Raw genomic sequence first — 24,247 nt, 5'->3', positions numbered from 1 at the left:
CTCGCTCAAAAGCCCAACAGTGGCAGCTTGTGCTCAGGGAGCTGAACTCTCAACCTTCTGATCAGGAGCCCAGAGCTTATACTACTGCCTATTGTTTGGTTTACAAATTATTAAAAAATAGTTTTAGTGTCATTTTGTTTTTGTTTTTTTCATGGATTTATTATTGATTAACTAGGAGTGGTCATACCTGGTACTCACAGGGCCTAAATAATGAAATATCAAATAAAGCTCCCATGTTTAATACACGGCCGGAATCAATATATAATCCTGCGTGTGATCCGTGATGATGCAAACATTTTACACATTTTAACATCAAGACTACACTGCAATGAGTAAGCACTCAAAATTCACAAAATCTTATTCCCCCCTCCAGTAAAACAGCACATGAGCCAATCAACGTGGTAATCTAGAATGATTGACAGTTTTGTAGGTGTTTTGAGCTGTCTGATATTAACTGGCACCTTGGAAGCCCCGCCCCTTTCCACTATCTCATGTTAGTAATCTCTAGTCTCCTCTCGATTTTCCTTGGAAAGATGTAGCGATGCAGCACCGTTGCTTTCTGTCGAGGTAAATGGAGAATATTTTGAGTTCCTAAATATGACCTAAAAGCTATCAGTGCATGGTTAATGTTAGAGAATTATATAGTTATATGCAGAATAGGAAGTCGCAGACAAAAATGGCACTTTTTGGTTAAAAAGCCTTTGCTCTTCGCAGACTGGAATGCGCCTTAGATCAGGTCACCTCATGTAGTGAGAAACTGAAGGACTGACCTCATGTAGTGAGAAACTCTGAAGGACTGACCTCATGTAGTGAGAAACTCTGAAGGTGCTTTAGTTAGCACCATTTTGAAAAATATAAACCAAGACCTAAAGCAAAATCAACTTAGAACGTAACGAACGAAGCAAACACAGCATGCATCGGAGATCTATGCAGAAGTGAAGATATTTTGTGAATAAAGACTTAATTTTAGTTTTTTGTGCACGCAAAGCATTTGTATAGCTTCATAAAATTGGGATTAGACCACTGGAGTCACATGGATTACTTTTACGATGCCTTTATGAACTGTTTGGAGCTTGAAAGTTTTGGTTACATGGACTGTCAATGGAGGGACAGAAATCTCCCAGGTTTCTTTAAAAATACCTTCATTTGTGTTCCGAAGATGAACGAAAGTCTTATGGGTTTGGAACAACATGAAGGTGATGACAATTGATGACAGAATTTTCATTTTTGGGGTGAACTGTCCCTTTAAGGTCATTACCATGCTTTAAAATGAGCACATGTAGCACATGAGGCAGTTGTTTGGACCTGAGCAGTTAGTTGTGCTTCAGAATTCATCCTGAAAGTCTACAGACACTTCATCAGTATATGCATGGATCAGTTCATACGCCACCATAGTACAGTTCCACAGATGAGCTTAGGGCTGCTTACTTTAATCACATTGTAATTGTTTTTTGTTTTACCTTTTGCTGTTAATAAAACATGTCTAGCTAACATTAGCTAATTATGGGTTTTTGGTGCATTAAATAATGAGCGCCTCATTCATATGTTTTAACTTTCTGACCATTTACAATACATTGATCATTCTCTGCTTTCCTAACAAAGTGCAGACAAAGATATGTTTATGAGGTTAAATAATAGCCATGATTGAACACTACGGTGCTAAAGACGGGTCTTATTTTAGTTCAAATATTTTTACATTTGAAAGAGTATAGTAAGTCAGTCAGTCATTTATTTATAAAGCACATTTAAAACAACCAAAGTGCTGTGCATAGTTAAGATCGCATAATAGCATAGTAAAAACTGTAAAAATAGGTATAACAACAATAAAAGAAAAAAATATAAAAGAAATAAAAGCGTACTGGCACAGCAGATCAGAGATACAGGTTTGAGCTAAAGCATTAAGAGAGTTTTTTTAAAACAAACAATAAAACTTCATCTGGATCGTGCACAGGAAGCCAGTGTAAGGATGCTGAAACTGAAGGGGTGATGTGGTCTCTTCTAAGTGCCAGAGATAAGCCACAGCCATATTTTGTACTAATACAGACGATCAACAGATGCCTTGTTGCGATCGAGATGAAGTGAATCGCAGTAATCTAAACGAGAGGAGATAAAGCCACGTCTGACTTTTTCGAGGTCTTGAAAAGAGAGGAATGGCTTAATTTCAGAGACTGCTTTTTACAACTGAGTTGATTTACCGATCAAATCTGAGATCGTAGTCGAATAAAACGCAGAGATTCCTATATTCTGCGTATATCATATGTAAAGGTAACTGCTTTTTTTAGTGATCAGATTGGCTGAATAATTAAGAACTATTGATTACATTATTTTGCCAGAGTTGATGCTCTTTGGGTCTTGGGCAATTTCTTTTTTCTTTTGCTTTTTTAAAAAGAGGTGGATGATGGGCAAAGAAATGGAGTGTTTTTAATTGGCTGAGTCAGTCACCTGACCTCAACCCACTTGAACTGCTTTTCACTTCCTGAAGACAAAACTGAAGGCAGAAAGCCCCACAAACACGCAGCAACTGAAGGCGGCTGCATCTCGAGGGAGGAAACTCAGTATGGGTTCCAGACTTCACACAGTCATTGACTGCAAAGAATTTTCATCCGAGTATTAAAAATAATCCTAATATTTGTGAATGTTAGTTTGTCCAATGACTTTTGAGCCTGTGAAAATGGAGGGACACTGTAAAAAATGGCTGTAATTCCTAAATGGTTAATGCAATATTTTTTTGTTAAACCCCTTGAATTAAAGCTGGAAGTCTACACTTCGCATTTGATTGCTTCATTTCAAATCTCCTGGGGTGATGTACAGCAGCAAAATTACAAAAACTGTGTCACTGTCCAAATACTGATGGACCTGAGTGTATCTGTGCTATATGATATGTATCATGATGTATAGGTTTGCTTACTACAAACTGTAGTGTTACAATAAAAAGCTGTTAGGGGTAATTATACATTTATTTAATGTGTGCAAAATGAAAAAGTAAATAATTAATAACAATGAAGAAAAATTCTCTACATTTTGCACATCTTCCAGTCAGCCTTTGTAATTGTTATAAAAAAAAAATTCTGACGATGCCCACATTGTCTCAGAGAAGTGTATTATGACACAATTTATCACAGTATTATATCACCATATTGTCCAGCCCTACGCCACACTTTCCAGCCCTCTTGCACTTGTTCATTTTTGTTTCCTGTGTCCATAAAAGTCCCGTTACACTTCATCTGAGCGGGCTTCTGACAGCTTTAGAGCAGTGTAAAGGCACTTCAGATGGAGCAGGGCGCTCCACCCTCCGCCGTGATTGTTAGAGACGTGTGAATGAACGAATGGAAAAACAACAGCATCACTTCATTTTTCTTATTTTATATATTTTGTATATATATTTTTAACCTAGTAGATGAACATAGGAAATGAAACCATGTCTGCTACTCTGCCAGTAAATTAGTTTAGCGAGTTAGGTGTTCAGTCTGTTTATACAGAATCAGTGTTTAGGCACTTGATCTTTTAAAATGAAGTTCAAATCGTAAACAGTTTAAAGTTGGAGAAGAGTCATACAAGCTCTGCGAAAAGTTCAAAAGCCTCGAACCTTGCTTTCATGTAAGTGTTTTCCATTAGTAAAAGCGATTCTGTATAATTTACTCAAGCACAGCAAAAACGCCAACATCATCCTCAATCTCAGTGCTGCTGTTTTATTTCATTCACTTCTTCATCTTCAGTGAGCTCTTTATCCTGCTCATGGTCCACGTTCATACCTCATACCTTACTGTTTACTTCCTGATGGACAGCTAAGATCCTCCTCCTGCTCTGAGTGTGTGAAAGCGCAGGGCTTTGTGAAATTCATTTCACTCAGCTTTCAGGAGCAGTTCCATCAAAGTATAACGATCCCTCAGGCCTCTGTCTCAGAACCTAACAGGTTTTTATGTCATTAAAGGTGCAGTAGTCATTTTTTTTTACTTCTTGTATAAACAACCTGGAAGATATTTAGAAAATGATAAAAATACTGGTTTAAGCCATGACCTCAGCACAAACGCAACAAGTGACTGAGTTGACTTGTGTTTGCATGGGCCTTCCGTCAATCATTTTATAAACACTCCCGTAGATCCTGGAGATCGAGCGGGTTTTGGGGTAGGCTCAAGGAGTTGGGGGAAAAAATTTAAACATCAAAATCACCTACAAAATAAATTTGAGAGACCTACTCATGATTTTAAAAAAGAACTAATCTTACCTAATGCATTGTTAAAGCAACCTGTGCCATTTATTTACTCACAATCTTTCTGATGTTATATTCACCCTTTGAGGTCATGCAAATCAGGTCAACCCAATGGAGCATGCTTTTCACTTACTGAAGACAAGACTGAGGGCAGAAAGACCCACAAACAAGCAGCAACTGAAGGTGGCTGCAGTGAAGGCCTGGCAAAGCATCTCCAGGGAGGAAACTCAGACTTTGAGTTTTGGGAACATGGGCTCCAGACTTCAGGCAGTCATTGACTGCAAAGGATTTTCATCCAAGTATTAAAATTATGGTTATATTTACAATTATGTCACTTTGTCCAAATACCTTTGAGCCCCTGAAAATGGAGGTACTTTGCTTAAAATGGCTGTAATTCCTAAATGGTAAATGCCATATTTTTGTGGAACCTCTTAAAATAAAGCTGAAAGTCTACACTTTGATCACATGTTGATTGTTTTATTTCAAATCCATTGTGGTGGTGTATAAAGGCAAAATCACAAAAACTCTGTCATTGTCCAAATACTTTACATATATACACACACACACACACACACACACTATATATAGCCAAAAGTTTATGGACACCTGACCATCACACCCATATATGGGTCTTCTCCAAACTGTTGCCACAATGTTGGAAGCACAGAGTTGTCTAGAATGTTTACGTATGGTGTAGTATTACAATTTCCCTTCACTGGAACTAAGAGGCCCAAACCTGTTCCAGCATGACAATGCTCCTGTGTACAAAGTGAGCTCCATGAAGACATGGAGGTTGGAGTGGAAGAACTCGAGTGTCCTGCACAGAGCCCTGACCTCAACCCCACTGAACACCTTTGGGATGAACTGGAACACTGACTGAACCCCAGACCTCCTCACCTAACATCAGTGCCTGATCTCACTAATGCTCTTGTAGCTGAATGAACACAAATCCCCACAGCCACGCTCCAAAATCTAGTGGAAAGCCTTCCCAGAAGAGTGTAATTTATAGTAACAGCAAAGGGGAAATAAATCTGCAACGGGATGTTCAGCAGGCACATATAGGTGTGATGGTCAGTCGTCCACAAACTTTTGGCCATATTGTGTGTGTGTGTATGTGTGTGTGTGTGTGTGTGTGTGTGTACATATATATATGTATATATATATATATATATGTAATATATATATATGTAATATATATATATATATATATATATATATATATATATATATATATATATATATATATAATATATAAGTATTTTATATCCTTTTGGTGACCTCCTGTATTTATATTGGCACTTCTCATAGACGAGTAACAGGCCCCAGATGCAAATGCCACATCTGGAACCAACTCCAGTCCTTTTATGAGCTTTTTGCCGCACGAACTGCTGAATCAGAGACGCGACTAGTCTAAAAATCGTCCAGTTACTTCTGGCCTTCCAAAATTGGAGGGCTGTGCATAAGAAGGGCTATAATTTGTACAATGTGCTTTGCCATAAATACCCTCAAATTAAAGCTGATAGTCTGCACTTTAACATCAGTCACCATTTCATCCTAAAACCCAACGTGCTGCAGTACCAGAGCCAAAACAATCGCTTGTGTCACTGTCGAGTTACTGCAGAACCGTACCTGAGGGGAGAAACGCTTGAAAGCGAGACTGTTCATGCTCAGGCACGGCCTCATATTTTTCGATAGCGAGACGTTTCAGCAGCTGCACGTTTTTGGAGCGGCTATATCGGGTTTGTTTTATGTTCTCAGTTGGATGATGAATCTATGTGGTTATAATGAACGTAGGAGGAGATGAAAACATTCTGGGTGCTATGAGGAAACGATTTTACTGGCATGCCACTGCATGAAGGAAGTAGAACACACTGGCTGGCAGCGACATGTTACCATATTTAGTCTGTAGAAACGTTTTGTCTGTGGTAACCGTATCAGTTATTGATTATGAGTTGAATTATGCAATTTACTGAATATTTGTTGCAGGGCTAATATAGTTTTGTTGTTATGTTGGTGACTGGGAGTTCATCTATGGTTGTTTATTTGTGTGTGTGTGTGTGTGTGTGTGTGTGTGTGTGTGTGTGTGTGTGTGTGTGTGTGTGTGTGTGTGTAGTACTTTATGTTGGTACTTTGTCCCCCACTTTTCTTTATTGTCCATTCCTCTCTGCCATGTTATTTTCTTGTTGCCCAGCAACAAAGATTAAATATAGGACTACACTCTCCTAATTTTCCATCTCTTCTCTCCAAAGTCTCTCATTCATTTTCTCTGTCTTTTCCCTTTACTGGTACTTTTTTCCCTTCTTCTCTTTAGAACTGGTACTTGGAGTTTTTTTTTTTTTTTTTGGGAGGGGGGATAAGCCTGGAAAAGAGTCGTGGATGTGTCCTTCGTTCTAGGAGGGATTTGCAGTGAGAGGATGGAAAACATTCTTCAGGCAGCACAAATGGCTGTTGTCAGAAGTAAAGGCCACTCGCTCTGTGCTTCTTGCGCACACACACACACACACACACACACACCACTCAAACAAGAACACTGAGTGACCCACTCATGCCCTTGTGAAAGATATTCCCACCTCCACAATGAATAGTCTATGCACTACGACTGGGCGATATGATGATGTGATGATTTTGTGAGAAATTATGTCACAATACACTTTTCTGAGACGTCGTCATTAATATTATATTCTCATTAGAAGCAATTGATGTTGAAATGTTCCCTTATTTCCATTTTTAATCTTTTTTTTGTAGGATATTAAGTTATTAAATGTTTATCTGTATTTAATGTTTTTAAATGCAACACCAGTGTTTTGACTTTATCAAGATGCATATTATGTATTGCTGAAATGTCTTCAATTATCATGATGTGATATTTTTTTATATTGGCCACCCACATGTACTATTACTCCTACTGCTACTACAATGCAGACACACACACACCTTGGAGTCCTTGGAGTTTTCTGTTGAAGCTGCATGGTGTTTTGTCCTCCATCTAACTTTCCCTCCCCACTCGCCAGTGGCACTGTAAACATGTAAAAGCTGTAAAAATCTGTAAGACTGGATCTTCTTTTATATCCACACTCGTCAAGTTGTCTTAATTTGTCTAGTGTAACAAATTCATGTCTCTCTCTCTCTCTCTCTCTCTCTCTCTGTGAAACCCATTGACTGAATCTAAACACACTGTGCACGAGACATTAAAGGGAAAGAGAGAAGCACTGTTTTAACTTAATCACATGTGGTGCTGTGTGTATGTTGGGGAGCAATCAAAATCTTACAGGCGTTTTAAAGCACTAAACAGGAAGCATGGAAATGGCAGAACATCCGCTCGAGATCCGGCTCTGTTTAGCTTGCTTGAATGTACACGTTCTCACGATTTTAGTCTGTGCAGCCTTCCTTGCATTTCCCTTTCTCTGAAAGTCTCTGTTGAACTCGTATGTCCGTCACACAGGACTTTTCAACGATGAAGTCCCAGACTAATTATTTTTCATGCTGCACGCTGAAGCATTCAAGCATTTGAGGATGGGATCTGGGGAGAACTCTGGGGAATTAGACTAGTGGAAAAACAAGAGTTCCCATGCCGCTGTTTGGACCAGCGTTAATCATGAAAAACCTGATTAGTGTATTTGCAGTCATTTCAGGCCAGCGTCTCGCCTCAGCTGATTAGGATAATGGTTAACAAGCTTATGCTGGGAAAAGTCTTTTTTTTTTTTTCTTTTTTCTTTTTTTTTTCTCCATCCCCTGGTTTAATGTTATCGCTTACATATCACTTTGTATGATGTGTATCACTTTGAACTCCTGCTTGCTCCCGCAGCTATTTCTGTTGTCCTTTAAAGCTAAATAAAATGAATTCTGTCGTGAGCAGTGGTTTGTAAAACAGTGCATTTAGGGTTGCACATCATTGTCCAGTCCCAAGAACAAGGTCCTGAATCTTTTTTTTTTTTAAACTGTGGACAAATGGACAAGACTACTAGTTGAATACTTTTTTGTTGTTTGATGAGTAAAAATGGTGCAACCCCTAGCCTGCACATCTGTGTGTGTGTTTGTGTGTGTGTTCAGGGGTGGTTTATTGGTATAAGTGTGTATAACTGTACCTTCCTTCTTCTTAACCCTGAGTGAATAAAATGTCATTTTTGTGGATGCTATCGGTATATATTGTGTACTATATGGCCAAATGTATGTGGATATATGCCTGACCATCACACTCATATGTGCTTTTTGAACGTCTTGTTCCAGATTTTTTTCCACATTTGCTGTTATAATAAGCTCCACTCTTCTGGGAAGGCTTTCCACTAGATTTTGGAGCGTGGCTGTGGGGATTTGTGTTCATTCAGCTACAAGAGCATTAGTGAGATCAGGCGCTGATGTTGGTGAGGAGGTCTGGGGTTCAGTTGGTGTTCCAGTTCATCCCAAAGGTGTTCAGTGGGGTTGAGGTCAGGGCTCTGTGCAGGACACTCGAGTTCTTCCACATCAACCTTCACACACCATGTCTTCATGGAGCTCGCTTTGTGCACAGGGGCATTGTCATGCTGGAACGGGTTTGGGCCTCTTAGTTCAAGTGAAGGGAAATTATAACGTTACAGCATACAAAGACATCCTATACAATTGTGTGCTTCCAGCTTGTGGATTTCTTAGAAATGCCCCTTGAATCATGGGACGAATAACACAAGCCCTGGACAAAGAAAATGCAAATCATTGTGTGTTTATATCAGCTACTGTTATGCAAATATTTGGAAAAGGTTGCGGTGCAACAAGATGACCTAATCAAAAGAGCCAGACGCAGTCACAGAGAGATGTGGAGCACATGTGCAAAGGTGTCATTTAGTCCAAAAAATTTGTAAGAAATAATTGGGTAATTTTTAAAAATTATTTCTTGCATTTGTGTTCAAACTTTTTGATGCAAATTCAAGATTTTGCATAAAAGTATCACAGTTCTATTCACAGCCATTCACAGATACATTCACAGATACACTCACTTAAGACAGTGTTAAACTGTCTTAAGTGAGTGTATCTGGCCACTTTACTAGGAACACCATACGAATACTAGGCCCATCCCCCCCCCCCCCCCACCACCACCACCACCACCACCACACACACACACACATACACACACACACACACACACACACACACACACACACACACCCACCCACACACCCACACACACCCACACACACACACCCACACACACACACCCACCCTCCCCTACCCTCCCGTTTTTGCTATCAGAACAGCCTCAGTTCCTCATGGCATGGATTCCACAAGTTGTTGGAAACTTTCCTTTGAGATTCTGGTCCATGTTGGCATGGTTATATCAAATCTTTTGTGCAGATTTGTCCACACATTCATACTGCGAATCTCCCGTTCCACCACATCCCAAAGATGCCCTGCTGGATTCAGATCTGGTGACTGTGAAGGCCACTGAAGTACACTGAACTCAATGTCATGTTCACAGAACCAGTTTGAGACGAGCTGTGCTTTGTCACATGGCAGAAGCCATTATAAAATTGGTAAATTGTGGCCATAATGGGATGCACATGGTCAGCAACGTAACTCTGATACATTGTGGCATTCAAGTGATGCTCGATTGATATTAAGGGGCCCAACCACACTTCAGGCTGCTGGTGGTGGTGTAATGGCGTAAGGAATGTTTTTTCAGCACCTGGTCAGCTGGCCTTTTTCCCGTTTTCTAAAACTGTCTATTTTTGGTCAGGCTGTGCATCTCCTTTTCCAGTGCCTGACCTTTTTTGGACTAGTTTCATGTCTTTTTGTTTAACTTTTGAGATGCGAGTTGGGGAGGTCGTTTTGCTGAGACCTGACACACCAATTAAACTCTAGCCAGACAGCTAATGTTTATGTAGCCATGTTTCATTTTTTTTTACATTCTAATGCACACGTTTATGCAATAGGTCTGAATGTATCATGCAAACACTGTCATTATTAAGTTTCAAGTATTGTTCTTTTATAATGTTGGAAGTTTTAATCAATTGAAAATGGAAAATCAAGGCACACATATGCAATGCTTATTTGTTGCCGTATCGCCATATGATGTCAAATTAGAATTTTGTGTATCGCTACACCCCTTTACTAGGAACACCCACAGACCTGCTCATTTATGCAGTTATCCATTCAGCCAAACATGCGACAGCAGCACAGTGCACAGAATGGTGCGAAAAACAAAAAACATTGAGTGAGCGACAGTTCTGTGGGTGGAAACACGTTGTTTATTAGAGAGGTCAGAGGAAAATTGAGGCAAGGTTGGTTCGAGCTGCTAGGATGGATGTAGTAACTCATATAATCACTCTTTACTACCAGAAAAGCATCTCGGCATGCACAAAAAATCGAATCTTGAGGTGGATGAGCTACAATAGCAGAAGACCACATCAGGTTCCACTTCTGTCAGCCAAGAACAGGAATCTGAGGCTGTCATGGGCACTCACCCAAACTGGACAGTTGAAGATTTTTTTTCTAATCACCTGGTATTTTTCCGGTCTATCACTACACATTTACGGCATCTGGCAGACACCCTTATCCAGAGCGACTATAATTATCTCATTTATACAACTGAGCAATTGAGGGTTAAGGGCCCAGCAGTGACATCTTGGCAGTGCTGGGATTTGAACTCACGACCTTCCGATCAGAAGTTCAATGTCTTAACCACTGAGTCATCCACAAATTCCCCCAAGCACTTTATGGAGCTTTGGTGCTGAGCAACTTTTGTGCTGATATGAAAAAAAAAAAGCAGGTCATAGCTCAGCTTTCCTACCTGTGTGAAGCACTGAAACAGTTTTAACTGCTGTGTATCTGTTACTAGAACATTCTGTGTTTCAGAAGGCTCAGATATTGTGTAGCCTCCCCCACTTTCTGCTAAATGATTTCTCTGTGCTGTGGCTCTTGGCCCTCTGCACACTGTTCTTCTTGGAGGAAGGAAATTATCATAGCATAACTGACATAACCTGCAGCAAATGTCACTCTTTCTTCTCATACACTTTGGTAACCAACCAAACACATCTCCACCGTCTAACCCAACTCGCTAGAGGTGGGTGATATGACGATTTTAGATCACGAATGATCAAAATGTCCCCATGATCTGTTGTTACAGAGGACCGTGATGCTAAACACATTTTGTCTCTGGAGCTGAAAACGCTCCCAAGTTGTTTTAGGAACCAGACTTTACTCTATAGTCCCGCTTGCAACTTGCAGTTCCTTAACTTACGCTTCATCCTCGTTTTGTTTGCCAACACAGCAGTATGGAAACGTAGCGCAAAGGACGGTTGTTTGCAAAATATGCAAAGGCAACATCTTGGAAACATGATGAACCTGTTTAACCAGCAAGAAGGCACCCCAAAGAATTTTGCTGAAATTCAGATAACACAGGAGCACATGTGAGTCTAACAGAAACATGGCTCAAGCAAACAGCAAGAACTAATGTGATTGAAAATAGCACGTCTTTTGAGAAAATATGTAAGCGCTGGAAGATCATCACTGATGCCTTGACATTTTACCTGGTCAATAATTATACAGGGTGTCCCAAAAGTCTCCATACATAGGGGACCATGTGTCCAGCACCGGTGGATGTCCACTTCTTGGTTGGTCTGCAACGCTTCCAGTCTTTTTGAATTTGTAAATAAGTTTGGCAACAGTGTCGTGTGTGATGGGCTTGCCATATTTCCTGTTAAAGTCCATCGCTGCCTTGCGACAGCTTCCTGATCCAGCCACGAGAATGATTTTAATATGTTCTTCATTTGTCAAAGGCATTATTATAGGCTATCTGAAAAAAATATATGTATCATATAAACTTAAGTATGAAAAATTTCAGAAGACGTTTTGCAAAAAAGTGTTCCCTCTGTACAGAGACTTTTAGGACGCCCTGTATAGTTATTTGGATCAGATAAATGATTCATTTGGTTGTCTTTAGGTAGTAGTTGGTGCCCTGTTTATATTGATGTGGTGGGTAATTAATGTACATCCACAAACCTGAGCTATAAGAAATGGGACATGACTTGAATTCAGGGAAATCCACATACACTTTCATTTCTGAACAGAGCAAGACCAGTCAAGTTACACTTGCGCCTGCATTAAAATAAAAATCTGTAGATATAAAGCTAAACTGTACTTATCAGCTAAAATGATCTTGTATCTAAAACTACATTCTTTGGCTTTGTTTCTCCAGGCTTGCATTGACGAGAACGCTGAGATGGTGCAGTTTCTCGTGGAGAGCGGTAGCGAAGTGAACCGAGGGGACAACGAGGGCTGGACACCCCTCCATGCAGCTGCTTCCTGTGGCTTCATCCAGATCACTAAGTCAGTGTGTGTGTGTGTGTGTGTGTGTGTGTGTGTGTGTGTGTGTGTGTGTGTGTGTATATGTGTTTGTTTGTGCGTGTGGATACTGGATGTGTGTGTGTGTGTGTGTGTGTGTGTGTGTGTGTGTGTGTGTACTTGTCATGTTAAGGCTTGTTTATACTTTCCGTTGAAGTGTATTTGTGTTGTGACGCACAAAGAGGGTTTATGGGTAATGTCGAGTGCACACTACATGACGTTGAAAATCTCAGAATCACTGACCCTTTCACGCGACATGACTCAAATCACTTGTGATAAATTGTTTAGTGTTAGTTGTAAGAGTTGTGGGAGTGTGATTACGTGATTGCTTTCAGACTACATGATCTTTCACCTGGAAAGATCCCGCTTTCCAACGAAAATAAACATGAGAGCTGTCTGTCATGTGACTGTCACTACAGAAACAAGAAAAAAAGAGCAATAAAAGAACATATGGAGGAAATGCAGGTGTGCTTTTAATGCACCAGTAGGAATCATCTCATGTTTTGTTTATTTTTGCTGTTCCTAACAACCATTTGGGTTGTTGATCTTTCGGCCACTCCCTTTAGGGGTCGCCAGAGGGTCCGCATGTCTGATTTGGCACAAGTTTTATGCCAGATGCCCGTCCTGACGCAACCCTCCCACTTTACCTGGGCTGTGCACCGGCACTGAGAGTACACTCGCGGTGGCTGGGTAGGTTCCCTGCCTGGGAATCGAACCTGAGCCGCATCAGTGATAGCGTGAAAGTCTTAAGCCGCTAAACCACCAGGGACACCCGTAAGAACCATTTGGGTATGACATGCCAAATAATTTCTTATAGAATCAATTGTATTGTGCTACAATTCACCTTCCCACACAACTAGATGGATGATAACCTGGATTCAGGGATCTGCTGCGCAGATAAATTCATTTTCCTCTCATGCTCTCATTGGTTGTTTTTCATCGCTGTACTTGCAGCTAGTCGCAGAGGGGTCCACGTTACATGTTTCTTCACAGAGAAAATCAAACACGCTTGAAAATATTGGTGCCTCACTAAACGATCACGGACGTAGAAAATCGCATTGCTTGGCGGTATAGACTATCACTGCAGGAGCATGCAGCAAATTATTTTAATAAGTAGTTTTCGCCTGACCGCCTAGTGAGCCAGTCTAAAAGATGCGTTTTCTCTCACTGACTGACTGAGTCCCTTTGTTGAAGCGTTAATGCGCGAGGAGTCTAGCTAGCCAAAGTTAAATCTGGCTACCCTTAGCTAGCTAACAGTGGGCAATACCAGGGACATTCTTTGATATACCTGAATTTACTGCATTTGTTTGCGTATTAGCCCACCTGCATCATTTTGCGATATTTGGAGATTTTGTTTTGAAACACAGGGCATTGCCCAAAACTCTAAATTACATCTCAGTGACTTAAGTAAGAAGGATGTATCTTTATACCCTACAGAAATGACAATCCCGCCGTTGTTGGGAACTTTAAGAAAAGCCTCCTGGGTTAAACTGGTAAAGAAATGGAGTGTGCAAAACTTCATCAGGAAGATTGTTAAGAATTTTAAATATTAACCACTTCTCTTCTCACTTTAACACTTTAGTACTTTAGTCACTTTACACTTCCTGATTTATAATGTGCTATTTATACTGTTAATGTCTTTATCATTACTTTGAAATGGTATAAAATAATATGAATATTATTCTGACTTCCACTATTTCTTCATTAAATAGAAGTAATGAACAAAATCATGTCCTTTTGGCTATGTGTGTGTGTGTGTGTGTGTGTGTGTGTGTGTGTGTGTGTGTGTGTATTATGTTGTTCAGCCCTTGGAACCTTGTCCTCTGTGTCCGTGTTGCAGGTACCTGATAGAGCACGGCGCACAGGTGGGAGCGGTGAACAGCGAGGGGGAACTTCCTTTGGATGTGGCCACAGAGGAAGCCATGGAAAGGCTGTTAAAGGCAGAGATCAAAAAACAGGGTGAGGGGAGAAGGGAGGATAAAAGCACTGAAAGAACAAATGGAATGAGAGAAGGAGAGCCTTTACAATGAACAGATATGCAAAAAGTAATAAAAAGGTAAACAATGGGATGGAGAGAACTGAACCAGAGGTCAAAGGTCTGTGTTAAATCTCTAAAAGATACACACACTCTCTGCAATATGGCTTTTACTGTAGAGCTTTATAGTGGCTGCTAATCAGATGTACACTAACACACATGCTAACAGACAAACTGTGTGTGTTTCTGTGAGTTCTGTTGAATTTTCTCCTTCCTCTACTCATATTTCTATAGTTTCGCTACTAAATATTATTATTAGTCCTACTAAATTAGTTCTGGTGCAACCAGTTGCCATCAGAAGTATAATTATTTTAATAGAGTCTGTGTGCAGTTAAAGCGTCACATGATCTCAATATGAATACAATTTGGTTCTCATCCCATGGAGCATAATTAAATCCATTATTTAAAAAAAAGGTGTCAATTATCAGAGTAGAAACTGAGAGAGCCACAGGGTGATGGTGGATCTCACTGCACAAACTAGATGGTGTTCTTCAGCAGTGTCTTACCGGATTCACTGTGTTGATTACGGCAGTTGATAAATTGCAGGATTCCTTAGAATAGAGGCATTTAAATTCTCTATGACGCAAAATCCTGTACTGTTGTAAATATTTGAGTGCAATTTTTTTCTAACCGATGATGGTCTATAGTAGGGGTGTAACTAATGATTTGTTTCGCTGCATCAATGTAAAAGGCAACAAATGAAATTTGAAATGAATCAAGGCAACAATCATAAATCGACTGTCATCCATTATAATTGATAAACTGATAAATAAGCTGTAAATAAATTAAATGGCTAGCAAGCTGAGTTTCTCGTAACTCTGATACTTGCAATTCTTTACGTCCGATACTTACCGAAAATTCTTCCGTTTCTGCGACATCATTATTCATGAATTAACAGTAAAGCAGAGTTGGTCACGTATCGATCAGAGGCTACTAAATCAAATAGTATCGCAGCAGATTTAGTGGTATCATCAAATATCAAAATTGTCGCCTTACACATCAAAATCGTATTGTTTGGAAGCCTGAGGTTTACACCCCTAGTCTACAGTCACTAATATGACTGATCAAATTTTGTTTGTGTGTGTGGATTGTATATTTTCATGTCATGGTATTGCATACCCATTTTGTAGGCATGAGAGAGAATTTCATTGTCTCGAATATTGCGATACAAATATTGGTAAGACGAAATTGCTGCTCATATCGTGGATCATGACAATTATGTTTAATATTTAGTGAGCTTTACTTCTTCTTTACACAATAGGCAGCAGCACCAGTGGTATTTGCGTACAGGGAACCTAACTGCCTCGAAGCATGTTTACTTAATAGTCCAAAAAGTTAAATTAATCAGAAGGAAGTGTTTTGGCAAAGTATGTCAAACACAATGCCCTCAGCCTCGTTTCACTTCAGCTAACTTGAAAAAATAATACTGAAATGATTCCTGCTCAAGGTTTTAACACTATCCAGAATTCACAGGAGATCTGTAGTGTAGCCATCAGAAGAGTAGTTACCGTAAACAGTCGTATATACGGGCACTCTGGTTTCTACTGCTGCTAGTTTAACCATAGTGCTGCGCTTGATGTGAGTCACACTCGTGTCAGAAACGATTCAGAAGCACATCGTGTGTTGTGCTGGCAGTGGCATAACCAAAAATTAATTTTAGAGGGATGAGGGGGGAAAAAAATAAATAAATAAATAAACTCATGATTGTTTTTCCTCATCTGTACAATTAAATTGGTTAGTGTGATTCGCTTATGTTTTTCAGGGGGATGTCAAACAGCAGTAGCTGCGGTGATGACACGAATTTGTTATTTAGCATAATCATTTAAGGCACAATCTACCTTCAAACAATATTAATAACGTTACCATGAAATACATGTATGAGACTGAAAATGATTAACATGAATAATTGGGGGAAAATTACACCTTTTATATTATAAATCCTGATCTACTTTTCTTACACTTCAGTGTATTGATATTGCAGTGGTTCGCTTTGTTGTCAATACAAAATAAATGTAATAAATTTAATATTTTATTTGTGTCAATATCGCCTCATGTCAATATCGTCTTGTGAAGCCTGTAATGGGATATGTCTCGTATCATGGCTTTTGTGCATCGCTTCATGCCTACTATTTTGGCCATTTATTGCACACATGAAGCTTCACATGAATCCCAGTATCTCCAGTGAAAAGCCAAGAGTTGTGTTGTAACCAAAAAGCTACAGCATGTGAAGCAAATCATAAATCGCATGTTAAAAAACATGTGGTAAGCTCGGGCTTGAGTTGTTTTCCTTAAAAGCAAATAGTCTAAGAAATAAATGTGTGTGAATGTGTGTATGTGTGTGTGTATGTACATACATAAATACATATATATATATATATATATATATATATAATATTTATACACGGTGTAAACAAAACTCTAAGCTTCCCCATGTGTGTTTGTCAGGTGTGGACATGGAGCAGGCAAGGCGAGAGGAGGAGAGAGTGATGATGCAGGATGCCATGGCTTTTTTGGCAGGAAGTGGTTCTCTGGTGCCTCATCCCAACACTAAGGCCACCCCGCTGCACGTAGCCGCGGCTAAAGGCTACATCGAAGTGCTCAAGTGAGTGTACGCTGTGAAACGGATCACCCGGCACTTCTAGTTTTTGCAGGCTGCAGTAAAACAATACTGTGTGTGTGTGTGTGTGTGTGTGTTTGTGGCAGGGTGTTACTGAAGTGTAAGCTGGATGTGGACAGTAGGGACTGTGATGGTTGGACACCTCTGCATGCTGCTGCTCACTGGGGGCAGGAGGAAGCATGCAGTCTCCTCGTGGATCATATGTGTGACATGAACGCTGTCAATAATGTGGTGAGCGCATCAGAGCTCTTCTTTCTCTTACTTCTCTTACTTCTGTTTCCGTCTGGTATTAAGGTACTTTTTGTGTTCCATAGGGTCAAACCGCTCTTGATGTTGCCGATGAGAATCTAGTGGACAAGTTGGAGGAGCTGCAAAAGAAGCAAAATGCAGTAAGTATGTGCGCTTGTGTGTGTGTGTGTTTGTGCAGTGTGGTATGTTTCACATGGGAAGTGCTATCTTATCACCTCTCTCTCTGGTTTATGTTCAAAGACCACTTTCACTCTTTCAAGAAAAGGTTATCTGTGCTGGAACGCACTCTGAAAGCCAGCAGTTTGTTAATGCACACACACACACACACACACACACACACACACACACACACACACACACACACACATACAGAGAGCACAGTGAGTTATTACAGGGCAGTACTCCTCAAGCCAGGAGCCATATAAGGACCTCACACAATAGTGTGTCAGACTGTGTTTATTATATTACCTTTTGCTATTCTTTGGCAGTTAATTACATAAAGAAGGCTTACTGTAAGGCAGTTGAGTTTTATTAGATTATCAGGGTTTTAGGGAGAGATGGGGTGGAGGGATTTTAGCAGGTTTTATTGCTGTTTTATCCTGCTGTTGTGTGTAAATCTTCAGATGCGTACAGAGAAACAGAAGATTCAGGCGCCAGTTATTGAAACCAGTCCACCCATCTCTATGGCACCAGTCCGTCCTCGCAGGTAAAACACACACACACACACACACACACACACACACACACACACACACACATACACACACAGAGTGTGATTCAGATGCGGTCTGCATGTTATTTCACCCACCAGCTCTGGCCTCACAGAAGGACACAATATTTGAATGGCATGTATAAACATAAACACAGACACGATGATGGCTAAAATGGTGGGCCTTAATGATTTAGAGATAAAGTTGGAGGGATGAGTGACCTAGAGAGTCGCATATTAGTGATGGAAACCTTGTGTGTGTGTAAAATGCACAATGCTGTCTAATTTCATTATGATTTCATTTCAGTATGATTTCATTTTTATGTGAGAATTTTCTGTCTGAGTAGTTGAAGCACATATTCCTGAAGGTATTGGAACCCCAATCTGAATTATACTTTATATGTAATAAGAAAATTGATCATTGTTCTGGTTAACACGCCAAATGAGAAATTGGGATGCCAATACCTTTCACACCGCAGCCAAAATGCCTGCACACTCATTCGCTTCACCTGTTATGTTGCTCTCACCGATTGGCTGGTTTGCATGTCACTCGTGCTCTGCTGGCTGTGTTGGCCCGCCCCTGCAGGACGTCCATCTCTCGTATGAGCAGCAAGGAGAAGATCACTTTGCACGAGAGAGAGAAGCACCCTCCACCCGCCCTCCAGACCCCACCCACGGAGGAAGAAGAGGAGGAGACAAACACCCAAAGCCGCCCAGGTGCACCGCCCAAAGCCTCCAGCAGCTCCAGCTCAGAGGAGGAGAGCGAATCGGAGAGCGATGCTGAATCAGGTGAGCACTGCAGTTTCTGGAAATACTCACTGACTTCCCCTATGCCTCATAAATGTGTATGGTCATCACACATCGCAGTAATGGGCACTTGTGAAATGGTGGAAGCAAGCTGACAGGGTACACTTTCACATGCAGTATTTAGTCCATTTGATTTCCAGTCAGTGTGTTTTTTCCAGTCTTCAGTGTGGGCCTGTCCACACTGTGTTGCCGTCTGTTCTTCCTGTTCTCCCCGGTGTTGCCGTCTGTTCTCCCCGGTGTTGCCGTCTGTTCTCCCCGGTGTTGCCGTCTGTTCTCCCCGGTGTTGCCGTCTGTTCTCTCCGGTGTTGCCGTCTGTTCTTCCTGTTCTCCCCGGTGTTCTCCCCGGTGTTGCCATCCGTTTTTCTCAGTGTTCTCCCCGGTGTTGCCATCTGTTCTACTCTGTGTTGCCGTCTGTTCTCCCCGGTGTTGCCGTCTGTTCTCCCCGGTGTTGCCGTCTGTTCTCCCCGGTGTTGCCGTCTGTTCTCCCCGGTGTTGCCGTCTTTTCTGCTAATGTTTGGGATTCATTTGAAACCTCCTTTGTGTCTATTTCAGAAAAGGCAAAAACAAGGGAGTTGATCAACAACTTGAACAACAAGCGCAACATTGCTGCTCCTGTAACGACCACGACCACCGCCAGCAGCACAACAAACCAGGTTAAAAAGGTGCATTATAAGAGCTTTGTACTGTAAACTTCCACAAACACCAACACCACATCATGATCCGAAATGCATGTGAGGAAGAGATATTCAGTCCGGACACGGTGGTTTGGAGTTTTTAGAAAACTCTGAACCTTGTGAATCCTGTTAAATTTTCCTAGTTTATAACTTTCATTGTTTTTCAATAGACTGTAAAGGAGACGTTAAGCATTGTTAAGACAAACAGAAAATGAGAATATGTTCAGTGTTACTTTTTTATGGTTACATTGTGCTATACACATACATAACAAAAAATGTGCTACACAATTTAAAACATGATCAAGTACTTTTCAGAGAAGAGACATGCTATGACTTATGGTATCCACTTGCAACTGTGCCTTTAATTTCTTCCTATTAATTACATTTATAAGATAAGATTTTCAAGTTTCATACCTAATGGCAGTGTTGTACCTTCTAAGCTAAGTGGCGTGTGTGCGTGTGTGTGTAGCCGGAGCCGACACGGCCTGCAGTGAGTGAGGCTCCGGGTTCATGGAGGACATCTCTGCGCAAAGCGGGCAGCTCAGTAACTCTGGGAACCTCAGGCGTGTCTGATGCAGCCACGGAAAACCAACGGGCCACCGAAAACACCTCAAGCATCGGGATGTCCCGCTCGGCTTCCAGTCCGAGACTAAGCTCCGACACTGACGCAAAGGTAACACCATGCACACGCTTTCATACTTTCATACACTCATCATTTTCCTGTTTCTTTTTGTTGTTTTATCAAGCACCCCCTGCTGGCAGCTAATTTAACTTTTCATTCTCTTTATCCTGGCCAGTAGCGTTGGTCTGCTAGTAGGTGTTACTGACGGCGTACGGTGACCACACACTTGGTAATAAAAACATATCAACATCATTAAGGTTCTTCAGTAATCCCCTGACAGAAACAGCTAAAATGGATGATTAAAAACATGTGTCCATTGCTAGGAGTGTTACAGCGCTCACCCCAAACCTTAGCAGTTGTCATTTTACTCCATTACAACACTGCTGGTGTTTTTGAGCGTGGACAAGTACAGGCAGTGACACTGAGAGTACCGTGCGAGACAGGCTGGAAAGATCAAATTACACATTTTGTAAGCATTTACTCGTTACTGGCGGTTTTACTGGTTTATTCTGAGAAGTCTGAGAAGAACTGTTTGCTGTTATTTTGAATACACTTTTTTTTTTTTTTAAAACACATTTTTTCCATTAGTTAGAGTACCATTTGTACATGTACAAATCATGTTTTTTGTTAATTAAGTCATGTTTGGTGCTTAAATAAGGTAAAGAGGTGAGTGTTCAGTCTTTTGTTTATAGACAGCCAGCGACTCGGCTATTTCATCCAGAGGGAATTCATTCCACCACCAACATAAACACATGTTCTCTGCTCCCGCTGTGCAGGAGCCCAGGTTAGCTCGAGTGCAGCCCACTCCGTCCAGACGCCTGTTCAGCGTTGGAGACAGCAACGCCAGTAGCACCTCAGACAACCCCAGCAGGTCAGTGTGTATGAGAAACAGAGAATACATAATGGTTTTTATTATTTATGGGTACAAGACGTGTGATTTGATTGTGTGCAGCTGGTTGAGCAGGAGCTCCTCATACACACGAAGGCTAAACAGCCAGTCAGGCAGTGAGCCGGCAGCACAGAACCCCTCTTTACCTCGCAGGTTAGTACCCCAAACACACACACACACCATCAGCATGTGTATGATCAGCTTTTAACTCTGTATCTCTGGCTCCAGCTCATCTTATGGAAGGAAACTCGATGACCCTTCAGTGACCTCCGTCACCACACAGGGAACATTTGGACTCAGTCGCCTCAACAATATAGTGGCTCAGAGGTGTGTTTAAGTGTGTATGTGTGCGTGGCAGTCTGTTTACACTAGCAGTATACAGGTATAAATGTGACAGTGGTTTGTCAGTTTGTCAAATTGCAGTGGAGCAAAACTACAAAGGTTATGCCATGGCATCTGAGACAGTGGGCTTTCCGACCGCTATGTTTCAAACAGGACGTTGAACATGCACACAAACTTGTGATTTGACATGCTGTGGAAGCAACCTGTTTCCGTGTAAAGCAGTGTAAAAGCAGCAGTCCTGTCTAAAATAGAGGCAAGCGCTTTGTTTTTGGCATTGAGTTCAGAATGGACGCACAGTCCGAACAATCAAAAAGCAGTTTATTTTATTTTATTTTTTTTTGCACAACAGTAAATGACAGCTGAGTAAATTATGGATATTATAAATGATTATTTTATTTCTTTGATTTTGTTTCAGTACAGTTATGTGTGCAAAAAAAAAACAATCCTTTTGAGAGATGGAACGTAATTACATAAAGGATAACAGTACCTTGTTTTCTTTAAATCAGGGGTGTCCAGACTTTCCTTGTTGGCAGGCCAGATGGAGGAAAATACCTGAAGTCATAGGTCACAGGCTCTGTGTAATAATAATAAAATAAAAATGAAATATGCCTGCTTGGTTACCAGCTCTAACAGTGTTTTTATTCAGGTGACTAACTCGGACGGTAGGACGGTTTTAAAAAAGTTTTCAGCATTATGTAAATAAAGATTTAGCAGATTTCACTCCCCACTTAATAATACTAATGGGAACACTGATGTGTTTTGGACGGTAAAGTCAGGTTTAAGTGTTGTGGAGATTTGAAACACATTGCACTTGTGACTGTCGGTAGTTATCTTAGATCTCAGTCATCTCTTGTGCAGCGTCATTATGGTCAAGACATCTTCGATTCATTGGTGTTTTTTTTGTTTTGTTTTTTTGTTTTTGCAAAACTAATGTTAAATTCTTGCATCGTTTCCAGACACTTTATAGCGCCATCTTTCATGAGTCACTCCTATATAAAGTGACCCTCGGCAATGAGTTTTCTGCACTGGCTTATGTCAATTACCTTTGTAGCGTTTTCCTGCACTTGCTTAGCACACAAACCTGGTTTGTTGAGAGGACAGCCTTGTTTTACCTTCTCATCTCATTCAGCACAGCTTGAAAGGGTGATACTTCATTTCATAATCCTTCATCACAGCACTGGATTCCTGACCAATTAAACAGGCACACATCCCTCTGAAATCTTCTGCTTTCTGTTTTTCATTTATTCGGTGTTACCATGTCTAGCCAAAAGCTTGGTAACATTAATGTAGGTGTGTAAACTTAATGTTTCTAGCATAGGTGTGTAAAATCCAACATCAATAATATTTTGATTAGGAACGAAAAGGATGAGTTTTTACATGATACGCTCCAAAAAATGACATCTTATCAAGTGGAAATACCTTGAATATAGTCAAATGTATCTAGTATTTCCTATTATAACATTGCAATAAACCAAATATAAGATTATTAAACTCATTTCAAGCCATTGAAATAGTCTTGTTCTATTATATGAGCAGATCATTATGCTCATTTTTATAAGCATTTATTTCTAAAAAGAAGCAAAATTATCTGCCAATAGAATAAGAAAACTACAAGCTTGAAATGAGAAATAATGTCAAGAAATAGGTTTAATGATCTTATATTTGGTTTATTGTAATCTTATAATAAGAAATGCTAGCTAAATTTAACTATATTCGAGATATTTTCACTTGCTAAGATAACAGTGTTCAAACTAGGAACCTTCTTTTTTTTTTTTTTTTTTTTTTTTTTTTAAACGTTCTTAATAGTTGGTCAATTTTACTTTCTAGAAAGCTGTTTAAAAAATGGCAGCAGGCCATAGTCATCAGGACATCCCCACTTTAGGTCAAAAGTATTGTGGTATAAAATGTTGGCTAAATCATCCAGCTCTGGTTTACACATTGTTTAGCACACTAACAGCACATCCTGTCCATCACGCAGGTTAGCTCAGGAAGAGTCCGAAAAGAAGGAACCCGTCTCCACGACAACAACTACGACAACAGGCGAGCAGGAGACTAAGCAGAGGCGGAGGTGAGTGTAGTGGAGCTGGTGTGTCTGTGTTTATGGACATTTATTGGGCTGGCTAAGGATAAATTGCAGTCTGCATTTTCAAGCTCATTTAATAGAGCTGTAAACACACTCTGTGTACAGAGTCTTATTAAGGCCTTTTGTTTGTGTGTATGTGTGTGCAGATCATATCTGACCCCAGTACGTGATGAAGAGGCTGAAGCTCAGAGGAAAGCTCGCTCCAGACATGCACGTCAGTCCAGACGCTCTACTCAGGTTAGCTTGCTGTTAAACTTGTGACCTTTGACCCAAGTATGAAAATGCACACCATCTACACAGAATTGCTTAGACTGATTTTTTTCACTGATCACACTCAAGTATGATACACACACGCACACACACACACACACACACACACATGTATATATGTATGTATGCATGTCTGATGCTGTGTTTGTTTTTGTTTTTTGTTTTTTGTTTTTTGTTTTTTTTTGCCATGTTTGGTCTCCAGGGTGTTACACTTACCGACCTCCAGGAAGCAGAGAAGACAATAAAGACCGAAAACAAGGGAAAAGAGAGGACTAAGGAGGAAGAGGAAAAAGAAGCGAAGCAGAAGAAGGGAGAGGAAGGGGTGAGAAAGGTTGAGATTGTTGACCTGAGATATAAGATAGAGTGCATGTTAGGCCAAAGTGCATCACACACAATTGTTTCAGATTTAATATCCAGATTTTTTTGTTGT

General features: G+C 40.5%; 1 protein-coding gene across 2 annotated transcripts in view; it reads left to right on the top strand.

Moving 5' to 3' along the window:
* The window catches only part of zmp:0000001167 (protein phosphatase 1 regulatory subunit 12A), a 36,132-nt gene that overhangs the window by 7,644 nt on the left and 4,241 nt on the right, over nt 1-24,247 (top strand). The window contains exons 2-16 of one of the 2 annotated variants that reach the window (XM_034307395.2): nt 12,375-12,505; nt 14,361-14,479; nt 17,001-17,157; nt 17,259-17,403; nt 17,487-17,561; nt 18,045-18,127; nt 18,741-18,919; nt 19,490-19,599; nt 20,081-20,284; nt 21,010-21,104; nt 21,186-21,275; nt 21,351-21,449; nt 23,443-23,532; nt 23,694-23,784; nt 24,020-24,139. In XM_034307395.2, the coding sequence (XP_034163286.1) occupies nt 12,375-12,505; nt 14,361-14,479; nt 17,001-17,157; nt 17,259-17,403; nt 17,487-17,561; nt 18,045-18,127; nt 18,741-18,919; nt 19,490-19,599; nt 20,081-20,284; nt 21,010-21,104; nt 21,186-21,275; nt 21,351-21,449; nt 23,443-23,532; nt 23,694-23,784; nt 24,020-24,139 (1,788 nt within the window). Of the gene's footprint in view, nt 1-12,374; nt 12,506-14,360; nt 14,480-17,000; nt 17,158-17,258; nt 17,404-17,486; nt 17,562-18,044; nt 18,128-18,716; nt 18,920-19,489; nt 19,600-20,080; nt 20,285-21,009; nt 21,105-21,185; nt 21,276-21,350; nt 21,450-23,442; nt 23,533-23,693; nt 23,785-24,019; nt 24,140-24,247 lie in introns of both variants that reach the window. The other variant, XM_034307394.2, reaches the window with a different exon arrangement.

This window comes from Pangasianodon hypophthalmus, chromosome 9, assembly GCF_027358585.1.
Source record: "Pangasianodon hypophthalmus isolate fPanHyp1 chromosome 9, fPanHyp1.pri, whole genome shotgun sequence".
NCBI lineage: Eukaryota > Metazoa > Chordata > Actinopteri > Siluriformes > Pangasiidae > Pangasianodon > Pangasianodon hypophthalmus.
The sequence above is the reverse complement of the archived record's forward strand: the minus strand, read 5'-3'. Positions and strand labels throughout refer to the sequence as shown.